The sequence below is a fragment of the Heptranchias perlo genome, chromosome 13 (assembly GCF_035084215.1).
Source record: "Heptranchias perlo isolate sHepPer1 chromosome 13, sHepPer1.hap1, whole genome shotgun sequence".
Taxonomy (NCBI): domain Eukaryota; kingdom Metazoa; phylum Chordata; class Chondrichthyes; order Hexanchiformes; family Hexanchidae; genus Heptranchias; species Heptranchias perlo.
Genome location: NC_090337.1, coordinates 35,042,183 through 35,070,151, shown reverse-complemented (window position 1 = coordinate 35,070,151; position 27,969 = coordinate 35,042,183). Strand labels below are relative to the sequence as shown.

Below are 27,969 nucleotides of genomic sequence, written 5' to 3'. Positions count from 1 at the left end.
CATCATGTGTGTTGCATTTTTTCATCTAATAGTTTATTTTCACAAGCATTAAATGTGTAATGATTTTAGAGGAAACAAAATTTGATTGATTAGGGAAATATTCTGCATTTTTTCTGTATACTAGGTGACATAACAATAAGGTATGGTGAGAGATAATTATATGGACAGATATTCTACCAATGGAAAAGAAAATTGGACGGGGTGTAAAATGGGCCGATTTGCTATTGCCTGTTTCGTGCTACCGCCCAAGACCAATTTCACCCCCTTTACCTTCAGTGAGATATTGATGTGTTGGAAGATCCAGTGGAATGGATTTGATGATTGTGAGACTGAAGGAAAAGCTCATGGAACTGAACTTATTTTTATTAGCAAAAATATTGAAACGATATGATCACAGCCTTTAAAATGCCAAGAGTAACAGATGATGTAGATGTAATCTTGGTATTTGTCTTAGGTTGAGTGCAGAACTTGAGGATATAAATAGGTGAACTTTGAGTATGTCTCAAGATTATCAGATTTCTTCCTTTCCCAAGTAATAGATATGTGAAACAGACTCCAAATTAGTTAAAGCTGTGCCAATTAATTCCTTTAAAAAGGAACTGAATACAGATTGGGAATGGCATTAGAATTGGAGGCTGTACGGAAAGGTTTTGACTGAATAGATCAAATACTCCATCAGATGTGATGGTTCCTGTGCAGATGGGGCTAAGGAGAGGATGTATCGTCTGTGGAGTGCAGTTAGCCAGTGCTAAATAGTAGAGATGTAGGAATGGATATAGATTGTGGACATTCATTTGTTTACTTCTAGAGATAAGGAAGTATTCATGCATTATTTTGGGGAAAAAATGGTCAATGACCACTCACAATTACATTTTCTGTTTTGTTTTTGCTAAACAGGTTGTTTTGACATTAGCACAAAATAGAACCACAAAGAAAAACGTTTTAAAAAAAATCAAAAAATTATTTTATTCCATAAATTTAAATTTACACAAGAAGCATATCGTAAAGCTCTGTGAAATAAAAACAAACTCAAAGCTACGTTCAGGTAATTCATTCTTACAGATGAGTTCAAGTAATTCAGTCTCTTATTTCTGCGATTTAACATTGGTTTGTTGGAAATCTATAAAGAAAAAAATTAAATATATATATTTCACTATGAGTCAGCAACAAAAAGCCAGTGGCTTTTAAATTTATTTTATGCCCATTGTATGTGAAATTTTGTAACTATTCTTGTTAAACTGAATTATTAGTGAGACAGAACACTATATAGTAAGACCTGAAGTGAATCCCATGTTTGAAATGGAAATGTTAGCCTGTAGATTGTACTACTGGATACAACTAAGATTCCAAACAAGTACAATCATGCAGTGGACACAGTTTGAACCATAAATTTATAAATGCACTTTTTTTAGTATCAACATCTATTATGTAAACATAAAAGGCTCAATTTAATTATCTTTTAAAACTTAAGACACAGAAACAGATAGTCATTTTTCACATTAAGTCCAATGCAGAGAAAAATATAACAATGAGCACAATGATAGAAAAATTCAGCACATTTTTACATCTGTAAAAAAATTATAAAAAATAAACTATAATTCGATAAAGAACATTCATTCATAAAGGCTAGCATTTATTAAAAAGATCCTGTGCCAACTGTTCTTAAACGTAGCCTTGGCAGCCCAGTGAAAAGGGACATAAGAGTTCATAGAATATAAAACAAGTAGTATGGAGATCATGAAAATAACCATTTTCCATCATTAAAATAGAAAACTTGCAGTATATCCTGCACAAATATACCCCTTAACTCAATGTTGCTTATCTTGGCTATACTAGGTTTATCAATTTATATTATGTTCCACTTTATAATATACAGACTTACCTGTAATCACTCGAAGCTCTGACACACAAACTCATAATCAGCCATCTATCTCCAGTTTTGAAAGGATTTATCCATCAAATACTGAAATTGGAATTGACCAGCTTGCAAAAGGGTTGCACATATAACTTTCCCACAATTTTAACCTTAACTATTTTAAAAAATATACTTAAGTGGATTATTTTCATAACATTTTGGTACAGTGAAACCAGTCTGAAAAAGGAGGATATCACCACTAGGATCCTTTTTAAAAATCAAGTAGTATCAAGATTCCCAAGATTAATTTCCTTTAGTTTTTCTGTTGTTGACTGTTTAAACAGTGCATGCTGATGATGCCATTAGTGGCTAAAATACCGAGCCCAATTGTGAGGGAGCTGAATTATATATATATATATATATATATATATACACACACATAAAAATTATAGACATAAACCCAGGGATGCTTCAATTTTGTTAATTTAGCAACCTCACATCATCAAGCACATAACTCTTCCAAATTAGTACCTTTCCACAATGGTGCCATTAACACACATTTATTAAACAAAAATCTTAAAAATTAACTGAAATGGACAGAACAAACAGGTGTTAACATATTACAGTATTTTTTGTACTGATTATTTTTTCTACAGAGAGCCTGACGGCAAGACTCTCTTTATAAAAATCATTCAACAATAAATGAATGATTGAACATTTATTAGGATATCACCTTTTGGACCGACTTCAGATGACCATTATAGACCGGGAATCAAAAATAAGTAGAATACTAAAGAAAGTAAATGAGAATGACATTAAAATTCCACAAAAGTTGAACATTTTGTTAAAAGTTACTGTATGAGAAAACCAAATATTAAATCACAAATGCTTCTAAATCATTTGCAGAAGCAGCATTTGCCCAGTTACACATTCATCCCTTTAAGGAACAAAACTTAGCAACAAAACAATTAACTGAGGTTCTCTATACACAAAGTAGCAACATTAAATTAAAATAACATTAAGAGAACACAAAGTACATTTTGACAATTAAAAAACAATGGTTTCTATGATTTTTTTTCTTAATTATTGAGTCTTTAAACTTTCTATACAGATATTGTGAATGTATCATTAACAGACAATTATAAGCATTCTCCTAAAGCTTCAAGATGCATTTAGTTCCAAAGCTTCATGCATATCCAAGGTTTTCCATCTCATTGCGGTAACGCTGCTCTGAAACCTTGCTCTTATGCAGTTTGCTTTCAAGGTGCAGCCGAAATTCTTGCTCCTCACTGGCCCCAATATTACACATGGAACAGTAGAACTGTCCACTTGGTGTCACACACATTGCTAGGTCGCGTGGAATCCGCTGACGGGAACGTGGATTAAAGTAAGGACCTATATAATGATAAGCTTAAATTGAATGATTCAAGATCAATTTATTTAAAGAGACATGATAATTACATTCCCTGATGTTTATCTAAATGATTATTTGTACCTGTAAAATGTACTGAAGGAAAAAATATTCCCATACAATAACATGAGGATACAGTGTGTTTCTTTGCCACTGTTTCACTATAACGTTGCTCTGGCTGCAGCTTTCTGATTTCCTCTTTCATATACTGTCAGATTATCAGTTTCTAAATGTTTCATTTCTGTCTCCCTCTGTCTTTGAGAAGCAGACTTTGAGCTTTCTCTCTTTGTAGCGGTCCCTCTCTCTTCTTGAAATGATCTCGCATATTTCTGCCAGCTGGCTACAAATTTTTTCTCCGATTGTTGTTAACTTCCTGCTACCGTTGAGGTCTACTTTTCTCAGCCTCTTCTCTCTTTTTCTGTTCCCCTTTCTTTTATTTCCATCACATGTCTCTCTCCCTTAAAAGTGCATCTCCCTCAGTCACACTGAACTGCAAGACTTCAGCAGCTATTGTATAATGTCAGTGAAATCTTCCAGTTTGTTCCACACATTATATAGTTTGGCAGCCAGATTTTTTTTTGTACGAGAATTTCACCACTATTTACTTCAGTCTAGGCCTTCTGAAGTTGCCAGGTAAGTACTGATCCCAGTTTTTAAAAAAAAGATTTGGAAAAGTTTGTAAGAAAAAAAATCCACTATACATATATATTAATGCATTGAATTTTGTGTGGCCCCTTATGATGTTAACATTAAAATGAAGTAAAAGCATTACAAATAAATTATTTCAACTAGTTCAAAAAAAGTGAATTCAGTATACACTGGGCAAGAACAACCAATTTATACATACCTGTTACTGTCTGGCTAGTGGTTGTTCTGGTGATATAAAGACTAATACTTTCTTCTTTAATCAACATGGTATAATAGGCCATATGCACTCAGTCCCAAATTTATTAGAAGAAAAACATACAAACTATCCTCCACTGCACTTTACCCCATAAATTAGTTGATTAGCAAGGAAATACATTAATTAATTTCATTAAAAAAAACATATTCCATGTATCTCAAATGGGTACATCAGTTGTACAAATAATGGGCCAGATTTTGCTGTCAAAATAACGGTGAGGCTAATGGCGCTCCCCGTAAATTACGCACAAATGGTACAGTAACTTCAGACGAGGAGCTGATGTGTGCTTAAATGCCAATATCAAAAGTTGCTGTCTGAGTTGTGCCACTCCGCCATTAGCTTCGCGAAAACGGCATTTCACTGTCTGCCTCACCACTGACATGCATTGAATGTCGTGAAGTTGCTGTATTTTGCGCAGTAAATACGAACTAAACTTGCCACAAAAAATTAAGTTTTGAACCCTTTTAATGATGTAATAATTGTTAATGACTGCCAATCAACCTCTCTGGCACTGAAAATTAACTATTACAAGTGTGGGGTCTCATTCCTTCAGATATTAATTGTTGGAGATTTTTAAAATGTCAAATTTAAAATGTAATTTAAAAAAAAATTATCCTGTCTCTTTTTTCCTCTCTCTCTTAATTCAATCTTTCATTCCCTCTCTATGTACCTGATTTGACATTGAATTCACCCACTCTAATTTACACTTCCTTCTCAATCCTTCCACTGTTTATTTCTCAATCCTTCAATCTGATTGGTTAAGGAGATTAAGGGCTCAATTTTGAAATAGTGGCGGGTTGGCAGCGGGGGGGGGGGGGGGTGAAGGTGTGTGTGGCAAGCCCGCATAAACAAAACTTACCGTTTCTGACGCAATTGCATGGTGATTGCTGATGATTGACGTGATTTACAGGCTGGCTGCCGTCAGGAGCTGCAACGCAACGGCCGGGGGGGGGGGAAAGAAAGCAAGATGTCATCCGGTGCTGGAACGGAAGATCGGGGAGGGTGGAAAGAGGGGAAGATCGGGGGGGGGGGGGGGGGGGAGGGTAGAAAGAGGGGAAGATCGGGGGGGTGGAGAGGGGAAGATGGGAAGATCGGGAGGTAAAGAGGGGGACATCAGAGTGGGAGACTTCGGAGCAGGGTGGAAAGTTAGGTTGATTTTGTGTTTTAACTTCCTTCTATGGTTTTTGATGTACTTCATTTCATTTCCTTTTCCCTGATCCGGGAATCAGAAGCGGTGGACAAGCCGCCTAGGTAAGTTAAAAATAGTTATAACCAAGTAATCTGTCACAAGTAAAGTGCCTTAATTACCTCAATGAGGTACATTTGGCTCTTTAGCTGTCATCCCGCCGGCTTTAATTGCTGGCGGGACTTCCGGTTTCGGGACGCCCACGTGCACACAGATGCATCTTGGGAAACTCGGAAGTCGGCAGGTTGGAGCCGGCTTCCGAACCCAAATGGGATTTCCGTGATTTTCAGAGCCCGCCCCGCCCCCACAATTTCCCCGTAAAATTGAGCCCACAGTATTGTATACTAAGGTCCCAGATGCTCTTTTTCCCTTGGTGTGCCTTTATCAGCTTGCACTTTCAGTAACTTAGTGGGCAAAAATGTTTTGAGCTGAAGGGTGCAGATGCCATTAGATGCCCCGCTACAGCAAAATCTGCCCCATTGTACCTTCCATGCAGTTCATGCACTAATATATCTTATACGCTAACAGGAGCACAAACTATATAAATAGCAGCTTACTATTTCGTGATATCTTAATTTAGTCTCAAAATTGTGTTATTGTCCATTAGTTTATTACCCCTACGTTTAGTGGTCTCTATAAAGTCACATGTATCAGTGCAATTCTGTAACATAAAACATTATTGAATGGTCCTCTCAGCTCCCACAAACGGCCATCAAAAAATGCACATAACCTTTTATAGAATTCAGATATTATATATATTCAGGATGCAGAACATAACATGTATAATGAAACTTTTGACCTGTGGGAAAGATTAATAGTGTTTTTCAAAATGTAATGCTTTGTGTATCTTGGATTGCATTATGATACAGTATAACATTACAAAACAGAACTGCAAACACTTTTGATTATTCAGGTTGCACTGTTTCTAGAAAGCCATATTACTTTCTTTTGCCTTTTTTAGGCTACAGAATGCCTTGAGATATGCCTCTCTGTATCTGGAATTTCTCCTCTCATTAATAAAGTACATATTGAAAGCAGGAAGAACAATCATAGCTTCCTTTCAAACCCAAGGATCTCCCCAACTTAAAAATTCATTTTGGATGATCCAAGTTCATTCCTCTAGTAATTATCTTCTCATCATGGTATTTAATTGTATTTTGAAGAACCCTAATGTTTTTGCTTCTATTACCCTGCTTGTTTGTTGTTGTTTAGCTTATCCATCCCATTTAATATTTTACATAATGTGATAAGGTCCCTCCAACGACTTTCTTTTTAGAATTATAACGCTTAAGATTCTTTATTCTTTCCTCTTCCCCTTTACAGTTGTAATCAAACTTGTTGATAGTTACTTAACCCCTTATTACAAGTTTATTTATTTAGTGGTATGGTGCAGTAACCAAAATTGAACATGATATATGTCCAAGTTGGGCCTCAATGACATGTCTGCTATTACTCCCAAGTTTGTCTCTCTGTCCCTGTGATAATTCAATTCTATTTGTTGTATACATGTGTCCCACATTTTTTCAACACTTTAAACTCAAAACTTTAAAATTAACATTGATATAACATTGATATAAATGCTACGTGTCTGCCGAATTGCATAACCAATCCAAGGCTTTTAGCAAATCTTTTGTTGCAACTTTTGTTTCTATTGCCTCTCTACTTTAATGTCATCGACAAATTTAACCAGCTTATAGTTGGTTTCATTATCCAGGTCATTCAAATAGATTTATGTAAGCAAATGAGGCCTCATGGCACACCATGTTTTCTGTTTGAAATAAACAACAATGTCGTTTAAATCCCTGAAAATATTTACATGAGAAGTTTCAAAGTCGTGGATCCTTTCAAACAAGTACTAGCCTTTTCTATGGGATCAGACATCTTGACTGAGATCACAAAAGATCTCTACAAACTTGCAAGGGAGTTCTGTAATTCAAAGCATCATGATGATTGGAAGCAAATGTAAATTATTATATCTACTTTGCATGAGATTTTCCATTTTCTTGTAAAAGACCCTGATGTCCAATTGTGTCCTAACAAACTTTTACAATTTAGTAGCGATGGTCCTAAGCTGACAATATATCCATAACAATTATTCCAATGTAGCAAGTTGACACAAACTGACTGGTTACAATATCAATTACAGGTTGACTCATGGGATAAGGTAAAGCCACTCCATGATATTAAATTAAATACAGTAACAAAGACACAAAATCCATAAGAACTACTAATGGGAACATTTATATTGTGAATGGGTAGCTAGATAAGCACGAGGGAGAAAGGAATAAAAGGATATGCTGATAGGGTTAGATGAAGAGGGGTGGGAGGAGGCTTGTGTGGAGCATAAACGCCGGTATAGACCAGTTGGGCTGAATGGCCTGGTTCTGTGCTGTAGACTATGTAATTCTATGTAACCCAGCTTCAGTTAGATAAGGACATAAGAAATAGGAGGAGTAGGCCATCCGGCCCCTCGAGCCTGCTCCGTCATTCAACAAGATCATAGCTGATCTTCTACCTCAATGCCATTTTCCTGCACTATCCCCATATCCCTTGATGCCTAGATATTCCTATAATTCTGGGGAAATAATCAGATTTTGTGTAACTTCATCAGGAGCACAGTATAAATTCCTCTCCCTAAAAGAACTTTAATAATTTGCTTAATTTAGTCAGGGTACATTTAAGACTACTGACTACTATCCTTGATAGTATAAAAGTAAAAGAGGAATGCTCCAGATCCATCCCATGTCGTTTGCTGAGTTAGCCAATCTTACCTCAGGCAGCAGTGGGCCACTAGAAATTATCTCAATGACCTGACTTTGGGGGGGGGGGGGGAAAGAGAGAAAAAAATAAATCAGCCTTCATTCCTGCTCCTGATTGTTATCAAGTCACCTTCCCCCTTGGTAAGGGCTTATCTGTAGATATCAGATGACAGCAAGATTAGGATCTCCATCCGATTGGTCAAAAGACCTGCCAACATCCACTGTCCAGGCTCACATATGAAGAATATCCGTTTGGGTAAGGTTCTAGAATATTGCCGATACCTGTGGAACCACACCACAGCATGAGCCACCGTTTTCAGAACATTAAACCGAAGCCCCATCTGCCTTCTCAGGTAGATGTAAAAGTCCCATGGCTCTATTTGAAGAAAAGGAGGAGAGTTCTCCCTGCGTCCTGGCCAACATTTAATCCCTCAGCCAACATTACTAATAACAGGTTATCTGATCACTTGTCTCCTTGCTGCACATTCCTATGTTGCAAATATTTAACATGTTTGCAAACAGAAAATACTAGATACCTAGTGTATTTTGAACTCCTTGTAGATTGCGACGGTTTGGCACAATTTTAAATTCATTGCCTTCTTTCCTTTGCCTCCTCTTTGTGTGAGCTGTTGCTTCTCTGCAAAATTAAGATTCTTTGTTAATCAAATGTATAATGATTGTACAATACGTTTAAATGTTTTATAATAATCCTCTTGTTATTTTGTTCTGCAGTCAAAATATTTAGCAAGTGTAAAGCATCAGGCTTTGTTCTGTTGCTAAAAGTGCAGTTTTCAATTTCAGTAATTTGACATCACTATTAAACATTCCTTCAGATGAAGTAAGATGTAAAAATTGCATATACAAACGCTCAACCCAGCCAATAACTCATCAGAGTTTAACATGTACAAACTGGAAAGATCCTAAATTTAAGAGTTTCTGCAAATCAAACTTATAACTGTATGAAATCTATTACAGCATGCATTGTACTGTAAAGTTGCACATTTTGAATGCCACCACTTCAAAAAAAAACTAGCAATCCATACTTTTCAGAAGTGAGTGGATGATGGAAGAAAGAACCACCATTATACCCATCTCCTGGCTTTTCTGGCTGAACCCTAAACTGTATAGGAAGACTGTTATTATGTTTTATTATCCCCTTCCTTTATCCCCTTAGGAACAATTAAGCAATCCCCTTACTACAGGTAGGGCAGTCCAGGGTTTGACAGTGAATAGTGGCAGGCTATTTGACCACAGGTACATCAGAGTAAAGTGTGATCCTGTCCCCATCTGACTTCTACACAGCATGGATCACTGGTTAACAATTAAAAGTGGGAACCCTAGCTGATTTTTCCCTCCCTCGCTCGAGGGTGCTCTGGCTGAGATCAGTTAAAGCAGTACAGATTAAGAATCCAACCTGGCACCTTCCTTATGGCTTAGGTAACCATTTGATAAGATCTCTGAGCCATGGGAAGGATTACTGTACTTTCTGATAAATCTTCTGGACCTTGAAATTATGCAGTGGGATATATTAGGACATAAACCCTTCACATGTTTGCCTAAAATTTCTCTCTCCACAATTTTAGCAGAGGCACGAACCTATTAATCCCATTGCTTAATTTCAAGGCCCTTATGTTTTAGTTTACCTTGTCTCCTTTTCTTTTAAACAAAGTCAAAAATATAAGGCCGATTTAACAGCAGCAAAATGGTTTTGAATGATATCTTGTTGGCATTTGAAATGACTCATGATCAGCTGATTCTAGCCCTATAGATTTTGCAGGTTGTCCAGGAGGAAGTGGTTCAACTATATTTTTATAGTTCTATATTTAAAAAGAATTTGTGGTAAAGTTGATCTTATTGATAAATCTTACAAAGAACTTGCATTTATGTAGTTCCGTTCATGTTCTTAGTATGTCCCAAAGTGCTTCACAGCCAATGAATTACTTTTGAAATGTAATCACTTATGTAGGTAAATGCAGCAGCCAAATTGTGCACAGCATGGTCTTACAAACGGCAATGATTACTTAATCCGTTTTCTGGTAGTGTTGGTAAAGGGATAAATGCTGGGCAAGTCACTTGGAGAACTCCCTTGCCTTGGGATTGTATATATTCAGCTGAACAGATAGGGCCTCGGTTTAATATCCCATCTGAAACTTCCAACAATGCAGCACTCCCTCAGTACTGCAATGAAATGTCAATCTAGATTATGTGGTCAAGTCCTGGAGAGGGGCTTCAAGCCATGACCTTTTGACCCAGAAATAAAAGTGCTACCACTGAGCCAAGCTGACATGGTAAATTTTGTTTAGGCTGTTATGCATTCAACAAAATCATGACTTATTTGGTCATAAAACACTTTCTCTGATGTAATTTAAATAAAAGCACAACCATATAATATAATTAATAACTTCCTCCAAAGCGCAGCACAGAATTCATAGTCTAAAGCAGCTGATTTGCAGCATTTACACCCTAGTGCATTATCGTTCTCATTTCCCATCATCATCCATGTGTGCCTGTTGTGTGTGTTAAAAAGGTATACAAGTTATTCCCCTATACTTACAAGGTCTAAAATGATGGCTTAACATTTATCTTAAGCTTCCTGTGTATTTTTGACATAATGGATTAATTCTGTACTAATTTAGAATCGATTTTGATTGCCATGTTCACATGAATGTAAAGTGCTTTTGGGTGTGCATCATTGCTGAAGTGGCAGTTTAATGCAGAAGACTACGGAGCACACTAAAGCCCGAAGGTGGGAGATTACCTCCAGGAAGCTGTCTTACACAAGGTGGAGCTTGCACTGGGTATAATACAACTCCAGCCGTAGAATATCAACCAGAGTGATTAAAGTTTTGATGACATAATTTTACACACTAGACTATTACAACATTTTCTTCTGATACTTGAATCTATTACAAATCAGCCAAAATCATCTTATTCTAACAGTAAGATCAACTTAGAAGTTATAATTTAAAATGTTACTACAATGGAGTTGTTATTGAAACATAAACCTTCATAAGAATTAATACGGATACATCAGTAAATAGGAATGATTATATCCAGCACTTTTAGCAAGGTGACAAACATCAATACTGCTATAGCAAAAAGACCCATTTTATTGTTTTATACCTTCAAGTTGCTGTACATAAATATAAAGTAAGATTATTTACCTTTGAAATGGTCTTCCTTATTCTTCAAATGTAGTTTATCCACCATGTACCTTAGGATATGCCTATTTTTTCTGGGAGAGGGGGCAAAAATCAATAGACCAGTGTCCCTTGGAGGGGTTTTATACTCATCAAAATCATGAGCGAATCAACTGATTTTCCCTCAATCCTCTAAAACATAAAAGTCCTGCCCACAGACCAGTCCTCAGTTCTTTTTGAGAGGCAGACTGAACTGAAGGCAATTGTTACACGGAGAAGGAAACAATAACAAAGTTAAATAACAATAAATACACTTGAAATAAGAGTTAGAAATAGTGGAGGAGGATGGGAGCAAGGTATGTCGAAGATAAATTACATTCAAAGAATGAGGAAGATCACACAGAAGGTAGGTATGGTCTTACTTTCTTCCTTATTTGTTTTTCCTTCACATACCTTACATCCTCAGACTAACCATCTTCAGCTGCTTCATCAATGACTTCCCCTCCATCATAATGTCAGGAATGGGCTGTTTGCTGACGATTCTACAATGTTCAGCTCCATTCACAATTCCTCTGAAAATGAAGCAGCCCATGCCAGCCTACAGCACAATCCTGGACAACATCCAGGCTTGGGCTGACAAATGGCAGATAACACTTGTGCTACACAAACACCAGAAATGACCATCCCCAACAATAAAATGTCCAGCCATCTCCCCATGACATTCAACAGTATCACCACTATTATACTATAATAACATTATATTGGAATGTTAGCCTTAAATCTAGAGGGCAGAATATAATGGGGAGGAAGTTTTGCTATAACTATACAGAGCCCTAGTTAGACCACATTCAGAGTACTGTGTACAGTTCTGGGCACCGCACCTTAGAACGGATATATTGGGGTCTTGGAAGGAGTGCAGCCGCAGATTCACCAGCATGTTAGCAGAGCTCCAAGGGTTAAATTATGGGGAGTGATTACATAAACTAGGCTTGTATTCCCTGGAATATAGAAGGTTAAGGGCTGATTTGATTGAGGTTTTTAGGATTTTGAAAGGAAATTATAGGGTAAATAGAGAGAAACTTTTTCTGCTGGTGGGGGAGTCTAGGACAAGGGACATAACCTTAAAATCAGAGTCAGGTCATTCAGGAGAGAAGTTAGGAAACACGTCTTCACACAAAGGGTGGTAGAAATGTGGAACTCTCTCCCACAAAAAGCCGTAGCTGCTAGCTCAATTAATAATTTTAAATTTGAGATAGATAGATTTTTGCTAGCCAAGTGTATTAAGGCATATGGAGCCAAAGCAAGTAAATGGAGTTAGGATACAGATCAACCATGATCTCATTGAGTGATGGAACAGGCTCAAGGGGCTGAATGGCCTACTTCTGTTCCTATGTTTACTGCTGAATCCCTGCACCATCAATATCTTGAGGGCCACCACCATTGCTTAGAAGCTAAATGGACTAGTCACATCAACACTGTGGCTATAAGAGAAGAGCAGAAGCTGGTATACTGCTTTAAGTGGTTCACGTCCTGACCTCTCAAAGACTCAAATGAGGAGTTTGATGGAATACTTACCATTTGCCTGGATGAATGGAACTGTAGAAACACGCAGACAGTTCAACAATCCAGAACAGAGCAGTGTGCTTGATCAACTTCCTTGCCATTGGACATTACCACCAATGGTGCACAGTGGATGCAGTATGTACCATCTATAGGATGTACTGCAGTAACTCATCAAGCTTATCTTGACAGCACTTTCAAGCCCTACAATTTCTACCACCAAGCAGCAATATCATGGGAACATTATCACCTGCAACTTCCCCTCCAAGTCGCACACCAACCTGGCTTGAGCATATATCGCTGTCCCTTCGTTGTTGCTGGGTCAAAATCCTAAAATTCCCTAACTAACGTGACCATGAGAGCATCATCACTACAAGTACTACAGTGGCTCAATAAAAAAGGCACACTACTAAGGGCAACTAAAGATAGGCAATAAATATAGCCTTGCCAGCATTGCTTCACATCCCAAGATCTAAAAACAATTCCTAGCAATATATTAAGGTTTTGCCAAAAATTGGGGATAGAGTTACTTTGATTTGAGATTAAGGTTGCCTTATGAGCTAATTCACAAGAGAGTATTTTTGGATAAAAGTTCAGAGAATAGTATTTAATAAAGGCATAAAGATAAATTAAATGTGTTCCCTCAAAAACAGAATGTAAAGCACCTTTTTAAATGTTAACTCATGAGGATAGTTGTGTCATGAACTGGTCGTTCATACATAAAGAGATACATTCCACAGTCCTTAGCTTTGTGAAGTGGTCGCCTGAAGTTTTATTGCCAGAATATAAAACTAACAATTATCTTGCTTCAAATAATTTTAATCCTACAATATGTAAAAGCTCCAAGGAAGCTTACATAGAAAATATATCTTCAATCATTGGTGATTGTGGTGGTTGAAATAATTTTGGAAACAGTGATAGCCACTAAATAAACTCTGATATAACCAGTTTTGAGGCTTGGATGAAATAAATGTTGCAAATATATTTTGTTGCAATATCATAATATGTCTGTAAAATCCCTACACCATGAACCAAATGTCATCCATTTGGTGCTATATGTTTTGAGAATATTTTCTATTTTAACCACTACAGGCAGAAGACCTCTATTTGACAGTATATTTATCTTAACATAACTATTTTGAGACAATGAACCCAGTTTATGAAGAATTAGGTAGTAAAGGGGTCAATTTTTTGGGTGTTGGCTTTGAAAAGCCCTACAGAGGAATTGTTTGTGCAAGGCAAATAATTTATGCCATGCAGGAATTATATAATTTCCTCTGGGCAGCCAACAATACTCACTGGCTGTGAAGTTTTGTGAACCAATCACAGCAGAGCCACAAATGCCACAATTTAGCACCTAGCCAAGCATGAAATGAGTCTTTTAAAACATATATTAAAAAATGGTCCTCAATTCTGATACAAACATGAACTTCAGAGGCATGGCTCAAAAACCATTCATAAAAACCTGTTTCACAAACACTAAGAATTCAATCATTGTACTACAAATACTGATTAGGTCAGGAAACATTTTTATGGTGTGGAGAAAGACAAAACAGAAGCTGGCCTTCCACTGACAGGCATGCAATCTTTTTCTTCAAATACTCCAGCATTTCTTCAAATTAAATCCCAAAGAGGAATTTTCTGTCATAAGAGAAATCCATGAAAGCTTATGGAGGTTCATAATGCCAACAGTTCCAAGATTGAGACATAGGGGTAGAAATATGTTTTGGATGGTGGTGCAAAACTGGCGGTATTGCATCAGCCACCCGTTATACGCTGAGCCCGATATTCAGTGCCATTGACTTCAATGGAACTGATATTAGGAGGGGAGTATAACTGGCAGCCCATGCGACACCGCCCGCTTTGCGCTATCGCCCAAGATTAATTTTTACCTCATGATGTGAGGTTGTAGATATAGCAAGATTTTTCAATGATGAATAGGGGTGGGAGTTGTATTTGCCAGACAACTCACTACAGCTAATTCTAGCTTTCTATGGTCTGGGAACTTTGACTTCAAGCAGTACTTCAACTGAAAGATTTCCTGGAGATGGAGATACTGAATCTCTCAACAGTCAACCAAGGTTACTTCGACAACACCTCTTCCCCCGCAACCTCTACCACCGAGAAGCATGAGAGCAGCAATGTTATAGGAACATCATCAAATCACCCTGACCTGGACATATTCTGTCATTCCTTCATATCAATCCTGGAATTTCCTATCTAACACCATTGTGGATGCATAAGGACTACAGTGGTTCAGGAGAAGGCCACCATCACCTTCTCAGGGCAACTAGGGATGGGTAATAAATGCAGTCTTGCCCATGTTGTCCACATTCCAAGATTTTTTTTTAAAAGTCCATGTGTGTCAGGTAAATCAGAAGTGTTCAAAAACATGTTTGAGTCGTGAGTGCAGATTGGTGTAATTGCAGTTCCTAGGTCAGAAAAAGTTCTTGGGTTCTGCCTCAAGAAGAAATCAATTAAAACAGCTTTAGAGGAAATTTATGATATCTTCAGGGCAGATGGTCCAAAACTAAATTGTACTGGACACTCCTTGGCTTCTCCTGACATTAAAGGTTTTAGTGAACAAGCTAGAGAAAAGCTGCCTGGATTTTAAACTGCTTCTGGCTTCCTTTCCAGTCATACAGACCTCACCACAACCGATGCTCTTAAAATGGATCAGCCCCACAATTAACTTTGAAGTTTTCTATGAAAGACATAGCTCTCTCAGGCATTAATTACCTATGCTTCTCTTCAGAATTAGATTGCAGAGACCTTGGTTCTCAAGATTTGACTCCTGTTGAGTGACAAGAACATCATATAAGCTCTTCCTGACTTCAGGGAAAAAGATCCACTATTGCACACTCAAAATGTGAAGCCTAGTATGGGAAAAACACCAGTGTACTTTTCATGTGAAAAAAAGTTCCATTGAAGATATTGGAGATGAGAACTGAACCAAAGCTTTAAAAGTTGGAAATGGTCAATAACAAAGCAGAAAATACTTCATAAAAACCTTTCCTATTGACAGGGTAAAAGCTCTGATGCTGCTGCCAACAATGGGAGAATAATTGCTGTGGAATGGCTTTCTGTGCAATATGTGCTTGGGGGAAGATCAAATGTCAAGTTTCAAAACTCCCAAGAGGGCACTGTTCCAATGATTGACTGCTGGCTGGATGATGGGCCTGTCCTAAGGTATGTAGAGGATGAACGCATGAGGAAGAATCACCTTTGTCTGTAGACAGTAAAAGAAAGGTTTTAGATGCCTATCATTAAAACAAATTTTAATTAGGTTTCTACATTTGGAGGCGAAACATCCATTTATGTTTTTCAAAATTATGATGGTACTATAACAGAAAGCAGATATTGTACAAAAAATTGACACATTAAAAATCTTGTTATAGAATGCTTAGCTGTTAGCATACATACGAAAGTGAATTGGATTTCTGAGCCTCTGCTAGCCGCAGTCTCTTGGCATGATTCTTTCCTTGATAATGTGCCTGTGCCACAGCTGGGGAGCTAAAAGAAGCATCGCAGAGTTTGCAGTAATCATTTGCTGTGGCCAGAATCACACGACCTGCTGTCTTGGAGGACCCTGACTGAACAGAAAATAACACTCATCAATAATTCAAACCTAAAGGAGGCAGATAATGAATGTTAAGTCCCCAGAGAGCTCCCTGTAGACAAAAGAATAACCACAATAACAGTTCATTCTTATTCTCTCACTGTATAAGTAGCAAAGATCAAAAAAGGCAATATTCAAGTATTCTAGTTATTTAAAATTGAAATGTTTGCTGAATTAGATACTGTGGGTGCAGTTAGAATACCACTTTTGAGACAATATGCAGCCACTTCTGTTAAGAAAATGATTTTACTCCATAACACTGTGTTGAATGTGATATCAGTGTGATGTCAAGTCCGGTTTAAAAGGTGCTCTTATGGGCTCCTGGGGGGCTAGGCTGGGTTAATTCCTCCTGCTTTATGAATGTATATTTAGTTCACCTCCTTTCATTTAGAATGTTTTTGTTTAGAGCTTTAGCAGCACATTGTATTCATGTTATAGCAACAGTACATTCCTGTTAAAGTTAGTTTTTCTTAAAACAATGTTGTATTCAGTACAGAGCTGGGTATACACCAGCAGAACAGCCACAACTATCAGAACACACTCTGTGAGCCTTCAACAAGAAACAGTAAATGGCAGTGTTTCTGGATGTGGAACAGGCTTTTGATAAGTTTTGGCACAGTGGGTACAGTACACCATCTCCCAGCTTGACATTCCAAGTAAGCTGATTCGATGGATATCAAATTTCCTGGTGGAGCACACAATTGTTATGAGTGGGGAAAGCAATTACCACTAGATTTTGCCCAATGGCAGGAGATCTGCAGGGTTCAATTGTCAGCCCACTCTTAGTTCCTCATTTATGTCAATAACATTCCAACACCCAAACAAAGGATTGGGGCTTTCTCACAGTTTGCTGATGACATAGCCATTTGGGTATCCTCTACGAGCTTGGATAAACTTCAGAGATACATAGTTGATTTGGAGGAATGGTCATGTGGATGGCGAATTCTGCTGAATCCCAGAAAATCACAATCTGTGCTATGTTCCAAAGGAAGTAAGCAGAAGGAACAGAATGTGAGGATTGAACTGTTGTCAAAACTAGTCAAAACCATCAGACAACAGAATTTGAATCTTAAGAGAGCCCCCGGCTGTTTTTAGCAGGTAACTGAGGTGTGCCTGAATTCTTTTGCCAGAAGAGAGCAGCAGAAAGACCAAATTGATACAAAAATGAATTAAGGCTTACTGCAGCACATGAGCGCGTAGTCTAGGCTGACATTTCAGTGCAGTACTGAGTCATTGGGAGGTGTCATTTTTTTGATGGGACATTTAGCTAAAGTTCCATCTGTCTGTTCAGCTGGACAGATTAGATCTCAATGGGATTTTTTCTCAAGAAGAGCAGGGAGTTCTCCCGTTGTCCTGGCCAACATTCATACTTAATTACCATCACCATAAGATTAATTAGTCATACATCTCATTGCTGTTTCTATGACCTTGCTGTGTGAAAAACTGGCTGCCATGTCTGCCTACAAAACAAGACTGACTGCACTTCAACAGTAACTGAAACCAAGGCCTATCTGCTTGTTCACATGAGAAGGGAGCAGAGATCGCATCATATAGAAGGTAAGTGTCTTCATAGATAACACTTGGTCCATGTGATCTCCCGGACTGGTTCCGACGCCTGAGGGGGTCAGAGAGGAATTTTACAGAGTATTTTTTCCCTTATTGGCCCTGGAGTTTTTCTGTTTTTTGCCTCTCCCAGGAGATTACATGGCTGCGGGGTTGGGGGTAAGGGAGTTCGGGGGAGGGAAGAAGCCATGTTTGGCCATGATGGTCTGGTCATCATGGTATGGGGCAGGCTTGATGGACCAGCTGGTCTTTTCCTGCCCGTCAATTTTGTATGTTCGTAACCATAAAAAAGAAAAGAAAGACTTGTAATTATACAGCGCCTTCCTCAGGACGTCCCAAAGTGCTTTACAGCCAATGAAGTGCTTTTGAGACCTTGCTGTGCCACACCTCCCACTGCTGTGGCGTGGGAGGTGTGGCACAGCAAGGTCTCACAAACAGCAGTGTGATAATGACCAGATAATCTGTTTCAGTGTTGTTGGTCTGGACACCAGGGAGAAATCCCCTGCTCTTCTTCGAATAGCACCACAGAATTTTTTACATCCCAATGAGAGGGCAGGCGGGACCTCAGTTTGACGTCTCATCCAAAAGGAGGCACCTCCTACAGTGCAGCGCTCCCTCAGTACTGGCACTAGGAATGTCAGCCTAGATTAGGTGCTCATGTCTCTGGAGTGGGACTTGAACCCACGACCTTCTGACTCAAGAGGCGAAAGTGCTACCCACTGAGCCAAACTGACACTTAATACTGCAACATAAACCCTAGCAAACGAGTAGTTTCTGCCATAGGAGAGAAAATATAAACCAGAACATTCTAATCTAACCTCTATATGTATCCCTTAACTCTAAACACTAGCCTAACTCCAACCCATAAACCCTAAGCCCCAAACATATTCCTAACCCTGTAACCAATTAAATAAAACAAAAATTTCCTGGGAAATTATCAGAGAATCAGAATGATACAGCACTGAAGGAGGCCATTTGGCCCATCATGCCTGTGCTGGCTCTATGAAAGAGCTATCCAATTAGTCCCATTCCCCTCCTCTTTCCCCATAGCCCTGCAAATTTCTCCTTTTCAAGTATATATCCAATTCTCTTTTGAGTGTTACGACTGAATCTGCTGCCACTGCCCTTTCAGCATGCGCATTCCAGATCGTTACAACTTGCTGCATAAAAAAAAAATTCTCCTCCACGAAAACACAGAGCCAATCCTGAGAGTAATTAAAAGTCTTAGCATGAATAATCCCTAAAAATAAAATAAAACAATGAATAGGGTTTGAAATTTACTCTTTTCTTTCGAGAAAGCAATTGTGGACACACCTGGGATCAAGCCACTGACCTTCTGACTTATTACCGATTGATAACAAACAAACCCTAACACACATCCATTGAGCCATGTAGAAAACGAGAGCGAGTTCTCCGATTCCACTCACCTTCTTGACTGACCTGTATATCAGACCAACACAAGAATGTGGAACTCGCTACCACAAGGAGTAGTTGAGCCAAATAGCATTGATGCATTGAAATGGAAGCTAGATAAACACATGAGGGAGGAAGGAATAGAAGGGTATGCTAATAGGGTGAGATGAAGTAGGGTGGGAGGAGGCTCGTGTGGAGCATAAACGCCTGCGTAGACCTGTTGGGCCGAATGGCCTATTTCTGTACTGTAAACACAATGTAGCTATTGTGTCAGCCTTGGTTCAGCGGTAGCACTCTTGCCTCTGAGTCAGAAGGTCGTGGATTCAAGCCCTACTCCAGAGACTTGACCACATAGTCTATGCTGACACTTCAATGTAGTACTGAGGGAGTAAGTACTGCATTGTCAGAGTTGGTGTTATTCAGATGAGGCGTTAAATCAAAGCCAAGTCTGTCCTCTCGGGTGGATGTAAAAGAGCCTATGGCGCTACTTGAAGAGCAGCAGGGGTGTTCTCCTGAATTCCTCAACTAACATCACTAAAAAAAGATTCTTCTTGATCCCAATTTTAATTGTACTGCAAATTGTTAAGAATGTGCAAGAGTACAAAATAATGGACTTAACTCCTTGGATTTCGGTATAAAGTTAGCAGATTGTCTGGGGTGTGAACCAGGGTTATTACAAGGCAGATATGAATGGCTGCTTTGTATTTGTTGCTGATCACACTGTTCAGAATCCTATCTGTACATATTAGATAATTTAACACCTACTGCTACATTGGCTTTGCAGTGCTTTGAGACATCCTGAGTGCATGAAAGGTGCTATATATAAATGCAAGTTATTTTTTTTTCAGGTTGCAGTGAGTGCTGGAAAATTGACTGTATAAGCACAGTATTATTGCACACAGTTAAAATTCAATTACAGTAGTGCCAATTGAATTATACAGCCTTGCAGGAAACAAATAAAAGCTATAATTTTCAGTCATTTCTGCAGATCTGGATCTTCACCAATACAAGCATATATTTATATTACCTGGGATGCCAGTGGATGAAGTTGTGTGGCTGGCTGATCTACAGGATGAGTCACTTTGGGAGTAGCCAGACACTGATGCCCAGCATAATAATTACGAAGTTTCTTAGAGTGGTTTTTACCCTAAAAAACAAATTTTCATGAATTATTTGGGTAGAGAGAACATATACACTCTGCACAAGAATATTTGCAACAGTAAATAGCAAAATATGAGTGGTATCTCGCACAAGAAATAAATATTGTGCTGCCTTTCTCAACTTTGCCCTGTTTTCCTTTAGCTTTTTGACCTATGCCTACTTTCTAAACTCCTTCTCCCTTTCTTCACATTTTCATGTCCTCCTTATGCTTATCTTTAATTGTCTCCAAAATGAACTTGAAAAAGACAAATTAAGACAATGACTATGAAAACAAGGCATTTCTTACATAATTAAAACAAAGAAATTGTCAGGTCGATGACCTTTTGTCCAAACTGTTAAGTTCAGACGAAAGATTAGCCCTATGTTTCTCTCTCCACAGATGCTGCCTGACCTGCTGAGTGTTTCCAGCATTTTCTGGTTTTATTATTAATATGCAGTATGCTTTGCTTATAGGAAAATGCCATTGGGGTAATTTTCATAAGCAAATATTGGAAATTAAGGTGCATGCTGCAAATGATTAATGACCATTTATGGTTATAAAGCACAGACCCACATTTCTGATATGCATTTCTGTTGGGCAAGGCTTCCTGCTTGCAGCACAAACTCAGAACATGGGCCCTTGTATTTTACCCAATAACCATAGCCATCACTAACTATGACTCAGTACTAATACCACTGTTGTGGAAAAATTCATGGCTATACAATTAATTTCCAGCTGAGAGACAAGATAAAGGTGACACATAAAATAAAAATGGAAAGGAACTGCTAAAATTAAAAATCTGTAACAACCATTTTGAACCTGTGGATGGTGTCTCAGTACTTTCAGGGTGCTGAGCAGCAGAATATGTAGTTGATGACATGGAAGCTACTTGGCCTCCTTCCGGTGAATTCAGACACAAGCCTTCAGGATTTGCATTCTATAGCTCTTTCTCTAGGCTTGTTTAGGAAACCCTCTGCTATTTAAGAATGTAAATTCTGACCTTCTTGCATGCTAACAGTTCTGTAGTTGAGAACAAACTTTGGTATTACGGTACAAAATATGTGCTTTATTTTTTACAGTAGCATTTCAACTAACCATGCATTTGTGAAGCAATAGAAATAATCCATGATTCTTCAGCAATTAAGTGATTTATTAAGATTTAGTTTTGCCCATAGATTGTCAAATGCAGAGACTAATAAAGCTCTTGTAACACTGCACCCAACTTTGCAATCAATAATAATCTGAAATGTTGTGCAATTGCAAAGAACATTTATTTATAATATATTAAAAGTTTAACATTTGCACACACACCAATTATAAAATTGCATTTTCACATTTATAATAGAAATTTCCCATCTGAGCTTGTCAGGTTGTAATTACATCCTCCTTCCAACGATGGCACTGTAGCCCCTCAGCATCTAGCGTGGAGAAACTCCTATGCCCCATCGACTCTACTTCTGTTTCTCAAATTATCAAAAGTTTTGCTGTTTAACTATAAGCTGGTCAATCTCCTGGGGCGTTGCACATAGTCAAGCCCAAGTGTAATCTTCAGGTGCAGTGGTGAGAGGAGGGAAGGAGGAATGGGGAGGTGGTGAGGGAAAGGGGACAGGGAAGCATCTCCTCTACATCCTCTCCCCTCATTTCTCTCCACCTACTCTCCTCCTATCCCCTACCTCCTCCTCTTCTCATTAACTCACCCTTCACCCTCCTCTCCTTGATTTCATTGCTCCCCTTCTGCCCCTCTCCTCTAAACCTTCTTCCTCTCTGTTCCTCCCGTCCTCTTATCATCTCTCCTTCTCCCCTCTCTCAACCCCTTTCCTCTTCTCTCTGCCCCTCTCTCTAGTGAAAATGTTCAGATTGGGGGGGGGGAAAGAGTGTCAATATCAGATGTTCTGATCAGCATGGGGGATACTTATATATATCAAACTATATATGTGAAACTGTTGCTCATTATGTCGGGCTTTGGGAGGTGGTAATGTTGTGGGGGGGAGGGGGTTCTATGTGTTATTGAGGGTCATGCTGAAAATCAGCACGGTGTTTGTAAATGCTAATCAGCAGGGAGTGGGTCATGCTTTTTTGTTAAGGGAGATGTGCCACAGGGAAGAGGTAGGCTGCAGGTCAGCTGAAGAAGAGACAAGGCCATTGGGAGAATGAGCAGGACAGTGTAAATGCTATTGAGAGCACTTTTGTTTAAATTAAAAACAGTAAGACATCAGGATATTACAAACTTTGTTAGAATAAGAATATTAAGTTAAAAACATAACAATTCAAAAATTATACATTTTATTGAAGAGGTAGGTAGTTATCTTCTGGAAGTTCAGAAAAAGAAATCAAGGTGGCGGCCAAGCTGTAACAGACATATTTTTCTTATAGACATAGATAATATAAAGTCGAAGTATTATAAAAATAAGGACCGAATGTATGACTTTAAAATGACTGAACTGACTAGTCCCGTATCTCCACCCTCTAACCCCACTTCACCTGAAGACTACATTTGGTCTTGATTCCCTGTGTGCAACAACACAGGAGATTGACTTGTTTATATATAAATTCATTCCCAGTATTTAACATGCATGTTACTAGTACATTGGCAGAAGAATTCACTCCCAGTATCTAGCATGCGTTCTACTAGCACATTTGCCGAAGAATAGAGTTTCAAACCTGATACTTTGGTGCGCATGTTCACATATGCATAGATGTCAGGCAAGTCTCCATTCACAGTGCCTTAACTGGATTATGATTTCTTCAGAATTAATTAATATTTTCCACTAAAAATGTAAATCATCCTTACAGGAAGCAATTTGTAATCTTAAGGCCACAGAGGAAACCTTACTATGACAAGAAAGGTAGCTAGGCAAAAACAATAACTTCTAACATGCGGGACTGATGGTATCCAAAGTTCCAGATTAGGCTCCATATCTAGATTTTCCAATTGGTGTTATTTAAGGCTACCATTAACTCATTTATTTGAAATGAATAACACCAATCAGAAAATTTAGATTTAGGGTTCTAATTTTTTCATACGAATTCATCTCTCGTTATTTCTAAAGTGTGATTCAACATTATAATACATACAAACAGATGCACACACGCACACACTTTCCTGCTGGCCCACTCACCTGGTAATGTGCCTGTGCTTGCTGTGTTGAATTCAGGGAGACATTGCACAGTTTACAAAGTAGTGGCCTACAGAGATCTGCTAAAACTGGATCTTGGTCTGCATCAAAGGACGATGCTTTTTCTTGTGGGAATAGAACAAGCTCCGACTGAGATGGTTTAAACATCTGTGCAGGTAACAACTGTGAGGACGGTGGCATCATTGCAGGCGAGGTAGACTGAAGGTGCTGTGGTTGCTTTGAGAGCAGAGGCTGGATAGCAAGAGGCTGCAGTGTCTGGGACAGAGTTGTATGTCGATATGGCTGTTGGCACATTGGGGATCCAGAAGCAGACTTTATTTTTGTTTCTGGGGCTAAACGAAAGAATAAAGTTAAATATCTATATATCTATGATATATAATGTGTTTTGTTTGCATGCACTTCATGTCAGCACCACTTGACTTCCTGTTGTCACTTTTGTCAATTTTATCTATTATAAATTCCTATGTGTAATTTATAATTCCTTGTCACACTGATTGCACAAATCACCAATGACTATACAGAAGCTTTCTAGGCTGTGTGTCAGTTCAGCCACCATCTTGATTTTTTTTTAGCTAAGCTCGTATAAAGTCATTATTCAACGGCATATTAAAGCTTCAAACTTTGTATTTTTTTATTTTTCACGTCATCTTTTTATGTCAAAGTTTTTTCTTTGCATCTTTATCTCTTACGCCCAATTTATTTAGAAATTACAAGTTTTCAGTTCTCTTCAGGCTCTCCTGCTACAGATCACTACGGCTGCATCTCTCATCAGAGTGTCAGAAGCTGATCTCTTTTCCCTTGCAGGCATACATACTTAAACTTTAAAAGTGATCTACTTATATCTAAATTAAATCTACCTGGTAACAACTGAGGTTTTGGAGACCTCTGCTCCCTTTCATTCTTCCCTATGATGCAGCAGTACTCCCCCAACTCCCACTCATGCACTAGCAGCATCCATCGACTTCACTGGCAATATTGCACCATGAAACCCAGCACCCTCCCTCTTAACCCTACAATGTCTCTCTGTCCAAGCACATTTTCTGCTTTTGGGAACCCCCCCCACCTCCCTCACAACCACCAGTGACCATCATTTGTGACCCCACCCCGTCATTAAGCAGGACTTTCACTCTCGCAGCAATCCTCCCACAACGGGAACATTTTCTCTTGGGGACCTCCTTCTACTGAGCATCATTTCCATGATCTACATCCCCTTCACCAAGCAGATTTTTCACAACTAGGTAAACTACTCCCACCATACACACAAACACATAGAGAAGCATTTACAGCACCTGGCAATTGCCCCTCCATTCACTGTATTTTCACAAACCCACCCTGCAAATGACCACTCATTCCAACTCGCCCCAGTTGAGCAACCTCGTCCTCCCTGTCTGAAGCATGGAAGATGGGGGCGGGGGAAAGAGGTGGTGGAGGAAGAAGGAGGGAGAAGAGGAGGAAGAAGAAGGATGGTGAGGAGGGAGTGGTGGAAGGGAGAGGGGAAAAGTCTCATTAAAAAAATATTCATTGATGTATTTAAGAGTGGTAACCTGGTGCAGTATTATTAATATGGCTGAAAATGGGTTTATCACAAAAAATAAGCATTCCACCTGTGGGTAACCTGATCTTAAACCACTGAAAATGACTTTAAAAAATCATATTGAACCATTTAAGTTTCATTGGTGTATGCTGGTCAATTTCTTAGTAAATTAAATATCTTTTAATATGCAAAAACATTTAAAACGTGCCTACTACTGCCTGTGCATCTACCGCAGAGAAACTCTTCAAAGCTTAATTTGAAGACCCTCTTGGAACGGCCTCAATCGGCGGAATCTCGCCATCCACGTAATTTTGATCTGGGGGCGTGGCTAGTTTTTTGGGCAGGGCCAGCTTCGGGCGTAATGATTTTCGAACCAGGGATAAAGATCGCTGAACCTCGATTTATGCTTGATGTAACTTACACTTGATTTTCCGTGGTCTTTTGCGCTGGTTCAGGCAGATTGCGCTGATAAAGCCAGGGCAATCTAGCAGAAACTCTATCCCTGTGTATTTCCCCCATCCAGTGTCACAGGAAGCAGTTTTCCTTTTTATTAGAATACTCACATTGGAAATAAATGAGACTTGTTAGGTCAGAATCAGTATAACTAACTCTTGGTTCAGTGGGGTACTCAAACAAAAAGAAATGGCATTTTTCCAGCGCTTTTAATGTCAACGTCCCTTGTTTCCATACCACAGTAAAATCCACTGCGATAAAATAACCTTCCCAAGTAGCCCCATCAAAGTTAACGGGGGAGCTTTGAACATCCCACAGCACTAATTATTCGACAAAAATATATAATGTATTTTATTGTAATTTCTAGGGAGCCCATTGAGATTTCCATCAACCTTACCTGCTGCAAACCTTTGTGCACACATATTTCTGCTATTGTTAGCTGGTAGCCGCGGCATGCAATTTCTGCAGTTATTTTGGAGATAGCCTCCACTGTCTTACACTCATCGCCATTTTTCCCAGCCTTTCCCCCTGTACCATATCCTGAGAAATTGTTTACAGCTTCCAATAAACAGACCATAAACACCGCTGACTACAGGGAAGGGGCAGAAACCCCGTTCTCCAAATAGCACACTTGAAGAAGCTATCTTATCGCAAACGAATTATGGATTAAGGGCGTGGAAAGCGACTAATTAAAGCCAAGGCTTTCAGGTGCACGGAGTTGTGGCGGATTCAGATCATATTTACAGTACTCACCCCCTGGACCGTGTTGGTAATGCTGGGCTGGCCGATGCATGATGGGAAGTCCCTGGCAGAGTGTCCGCGCGGTTGGGATTTGAGATTCTATTCGTTTCAAAGCGTTTGTCTGGTCTCGAGGCGCGAGAGCGCGCTGGAGTTTGGACTAACGGCATCGGGGTAAACGTTGGGCGCTGCCATCTCCCGCATCGCGGGGTCGGGCTCCCACGACTCAAGGCATGGTTGCCATGGTGAAGCAGCGCCTGGAGGCCTATGTGAGCGAAGCGTGATCCATTGGAGCTTCAAGCTGGGACGAAGAAGCGCGGCCTGAGGTCTGTGAGTGAGCGAGAGGATGAGTAGTGCAACTCAACGAAGTGCGTGCAAAAAGCGTCGACCAAACTGTCGCTAGCGCGGTTTATGTGGCTTTGGATGATCTACATAATCCAGGCAGAAGAGGCGCGGCGCCGGCACACCTGAGCCAACGTTGGCAGTAAGTGCTTGATTTTAAGTTTCTTCCGCTGTATCCTGGAGGATGGAGAGGAGAAAAGGAGATTATTATTTAGTTTATGAGCTTCTAACGCATAACTGAACTCGCTCACGCACCAGTTTTAAAAAGTGTGTCAGTTTCACCAGTAACCCAGTTTTTGCAACTTAAGTGACTGCACCAATGTCAGATTATAGTAGCAGTAGTGTGTGTCTTTTATATACGTATACTACCCTTTTAAATATGAAGCATAGCATAGTAAAACAGAAGTGTAAGGACTTTTTTTTTGATCGTCAAGTCCCACTTTTATTTCCCCAGTGTTGTCAGCTCAATGTTTTTGGTTCGGTTGAGTGACCATCTTTGAGTGAGTTGTAAAATTTACTGTAAGTGAAGAGATGGATTGTCACCCAGAATAATAATCTTTTCCGTACCATTTACTATCTTATATACCTCTGTAAGATCCCTTTCCAGACATCATCTTTCCAGGCTGAAAAGTCCGAATCTCTCCAGTCTTTCCTTGTAACTCAGACCTCCGGATACCTTGCGACTCTTTAAATTGCCCCCAGCAATTGAATGTCTCAATGACCAGAACAGGACACAGTACTTAAGATATGGTATGACCAGAGCATTGTACATCTTGATCATAACTTCCTCTGACTTCTTCAACTGTTTGGCTTTTTTCATTGCTGCTCTGCATGTGTTTGACATGCTTAGTGTTTACTTTATTAAGACTCATATGTCTCTTTCCACTTCATTACTAGCTATTTCAGCACCATTCATGCAGCAGGCATGTTGTTTATTTTTCCATCCTATTTGCAACACACTGCACTTCTCTGCATTATATTTCATTTGCCATTGATTTGCCCACAACTTATTTTATCCAACTCACTCTGTAAATTCTGAACTGCTTCCCCGATTCCACTGCTTCTCCCAGTTTTATATCTGCAGCAAATTTGACCACTTTGTATTGAGTTTCTGAGCCCAGGCCATTTATGTAAATGAGAAACAGTGGTGGTTCCAACACCAAGCCCTGGGGCATATAACTCAGTATTCCCCCGCACCTACCCCATCATAACTC

The 27,969-nt window shown here is 39.1% G+C and overlaps 2 protein-coding genes across 9 annotated transcripts in view; one reads left to right on the top strand and one right to left on the bottom strand.

Moving 5' to 3' along the window:
• Window positions 1-940: 940 nt before the first annotated feature.
• On the bottom strand, window positions 941-26,797 carry zmat3 (zinc finger, matrin-type 3). 8 transcript variants are annotated; one of them, XR_010965508.1, is made up of 8 exons: window positions 26,073-26,394; window positions 23,671-24,020; window positions 20,438-20,557; window positions 16,239-16,408; window positions 8,652-8,752; window positions 5,030-5,098; window positions 1,883-3,250; window positions 941-1,120 (listed from the first exon to the last, which is right to left on the bottom strand). XR_010965508.1 is itself a non-coding variant. In XM_067995315.1 (7 exons), the coding sequence occupies exons 1-7, from the start codon at window positions 26,466-26,468 to the stop codon at window positions 3,042-3,044; spliced, it is 1,059 nt and encodes a 352-aa protein (XP_067851416.1). In that variant the 5' UTR covers window positions 26,469-26,797; the 3' UTR covers window positions 941-3,041. The 8 variants fall into 8 exon arrangements, 6 of the variants coding, with proteins under 6 accessions (XP_067851416.1, XP_067851415.1, XP_067851417.1 ...); XM_067995315.1 differs by lacking the exon at window positions 26,073-26,394 and adding an exon at window positions 26,429-26,797 and having other exon boundaries at window positions 941-3,250; XM_067995314.1 differs by having other exon boundaries at window positions 941-3,250.
• The window catches only part of LOC137331491 (mitofusin-2-like), an 82,193-nt gene continuing 80,674 nt past the window's right edge, over window positions 26,451-27,969 (top strand). The window contains exon 1 of the mRNA XM_067995313.1: window positions 26,451-26,897. The gene's annotated coding sequence lies outside the window, so the exon portion shown is untranslated. The remainder of the gene's footprint in view (window positions 26,898-27,969) is intronic.

What these genes read in the sequence shown, in the direction of transcription:
- zmat3 (XM_067995314.1), bottom strand. Translation starts at nt 26,130, where the DNA reads ATGCCGCGGCTACCAGCTAACAATAGCAGAAATATGTGTGCACAAAGG. An exon ending in AAGCACAGGCACATTACCAG is followed by an intron (nt 20,558 to 23,670) that starts GTGAGTGGGCCA and finishes TTTGTTTTTTAG; the next exon opens with GGTAAAAACCACTCTAAGAA. An exon ending in TTCATCCACTGGCATCCCAG is followed by an intron (nt 16,409 to 20,437) that starts GTAATATAAATA and finishes TTTTCTGTTCAG; the next exon opens with TCAGGGTCCTCCAAGACAGC.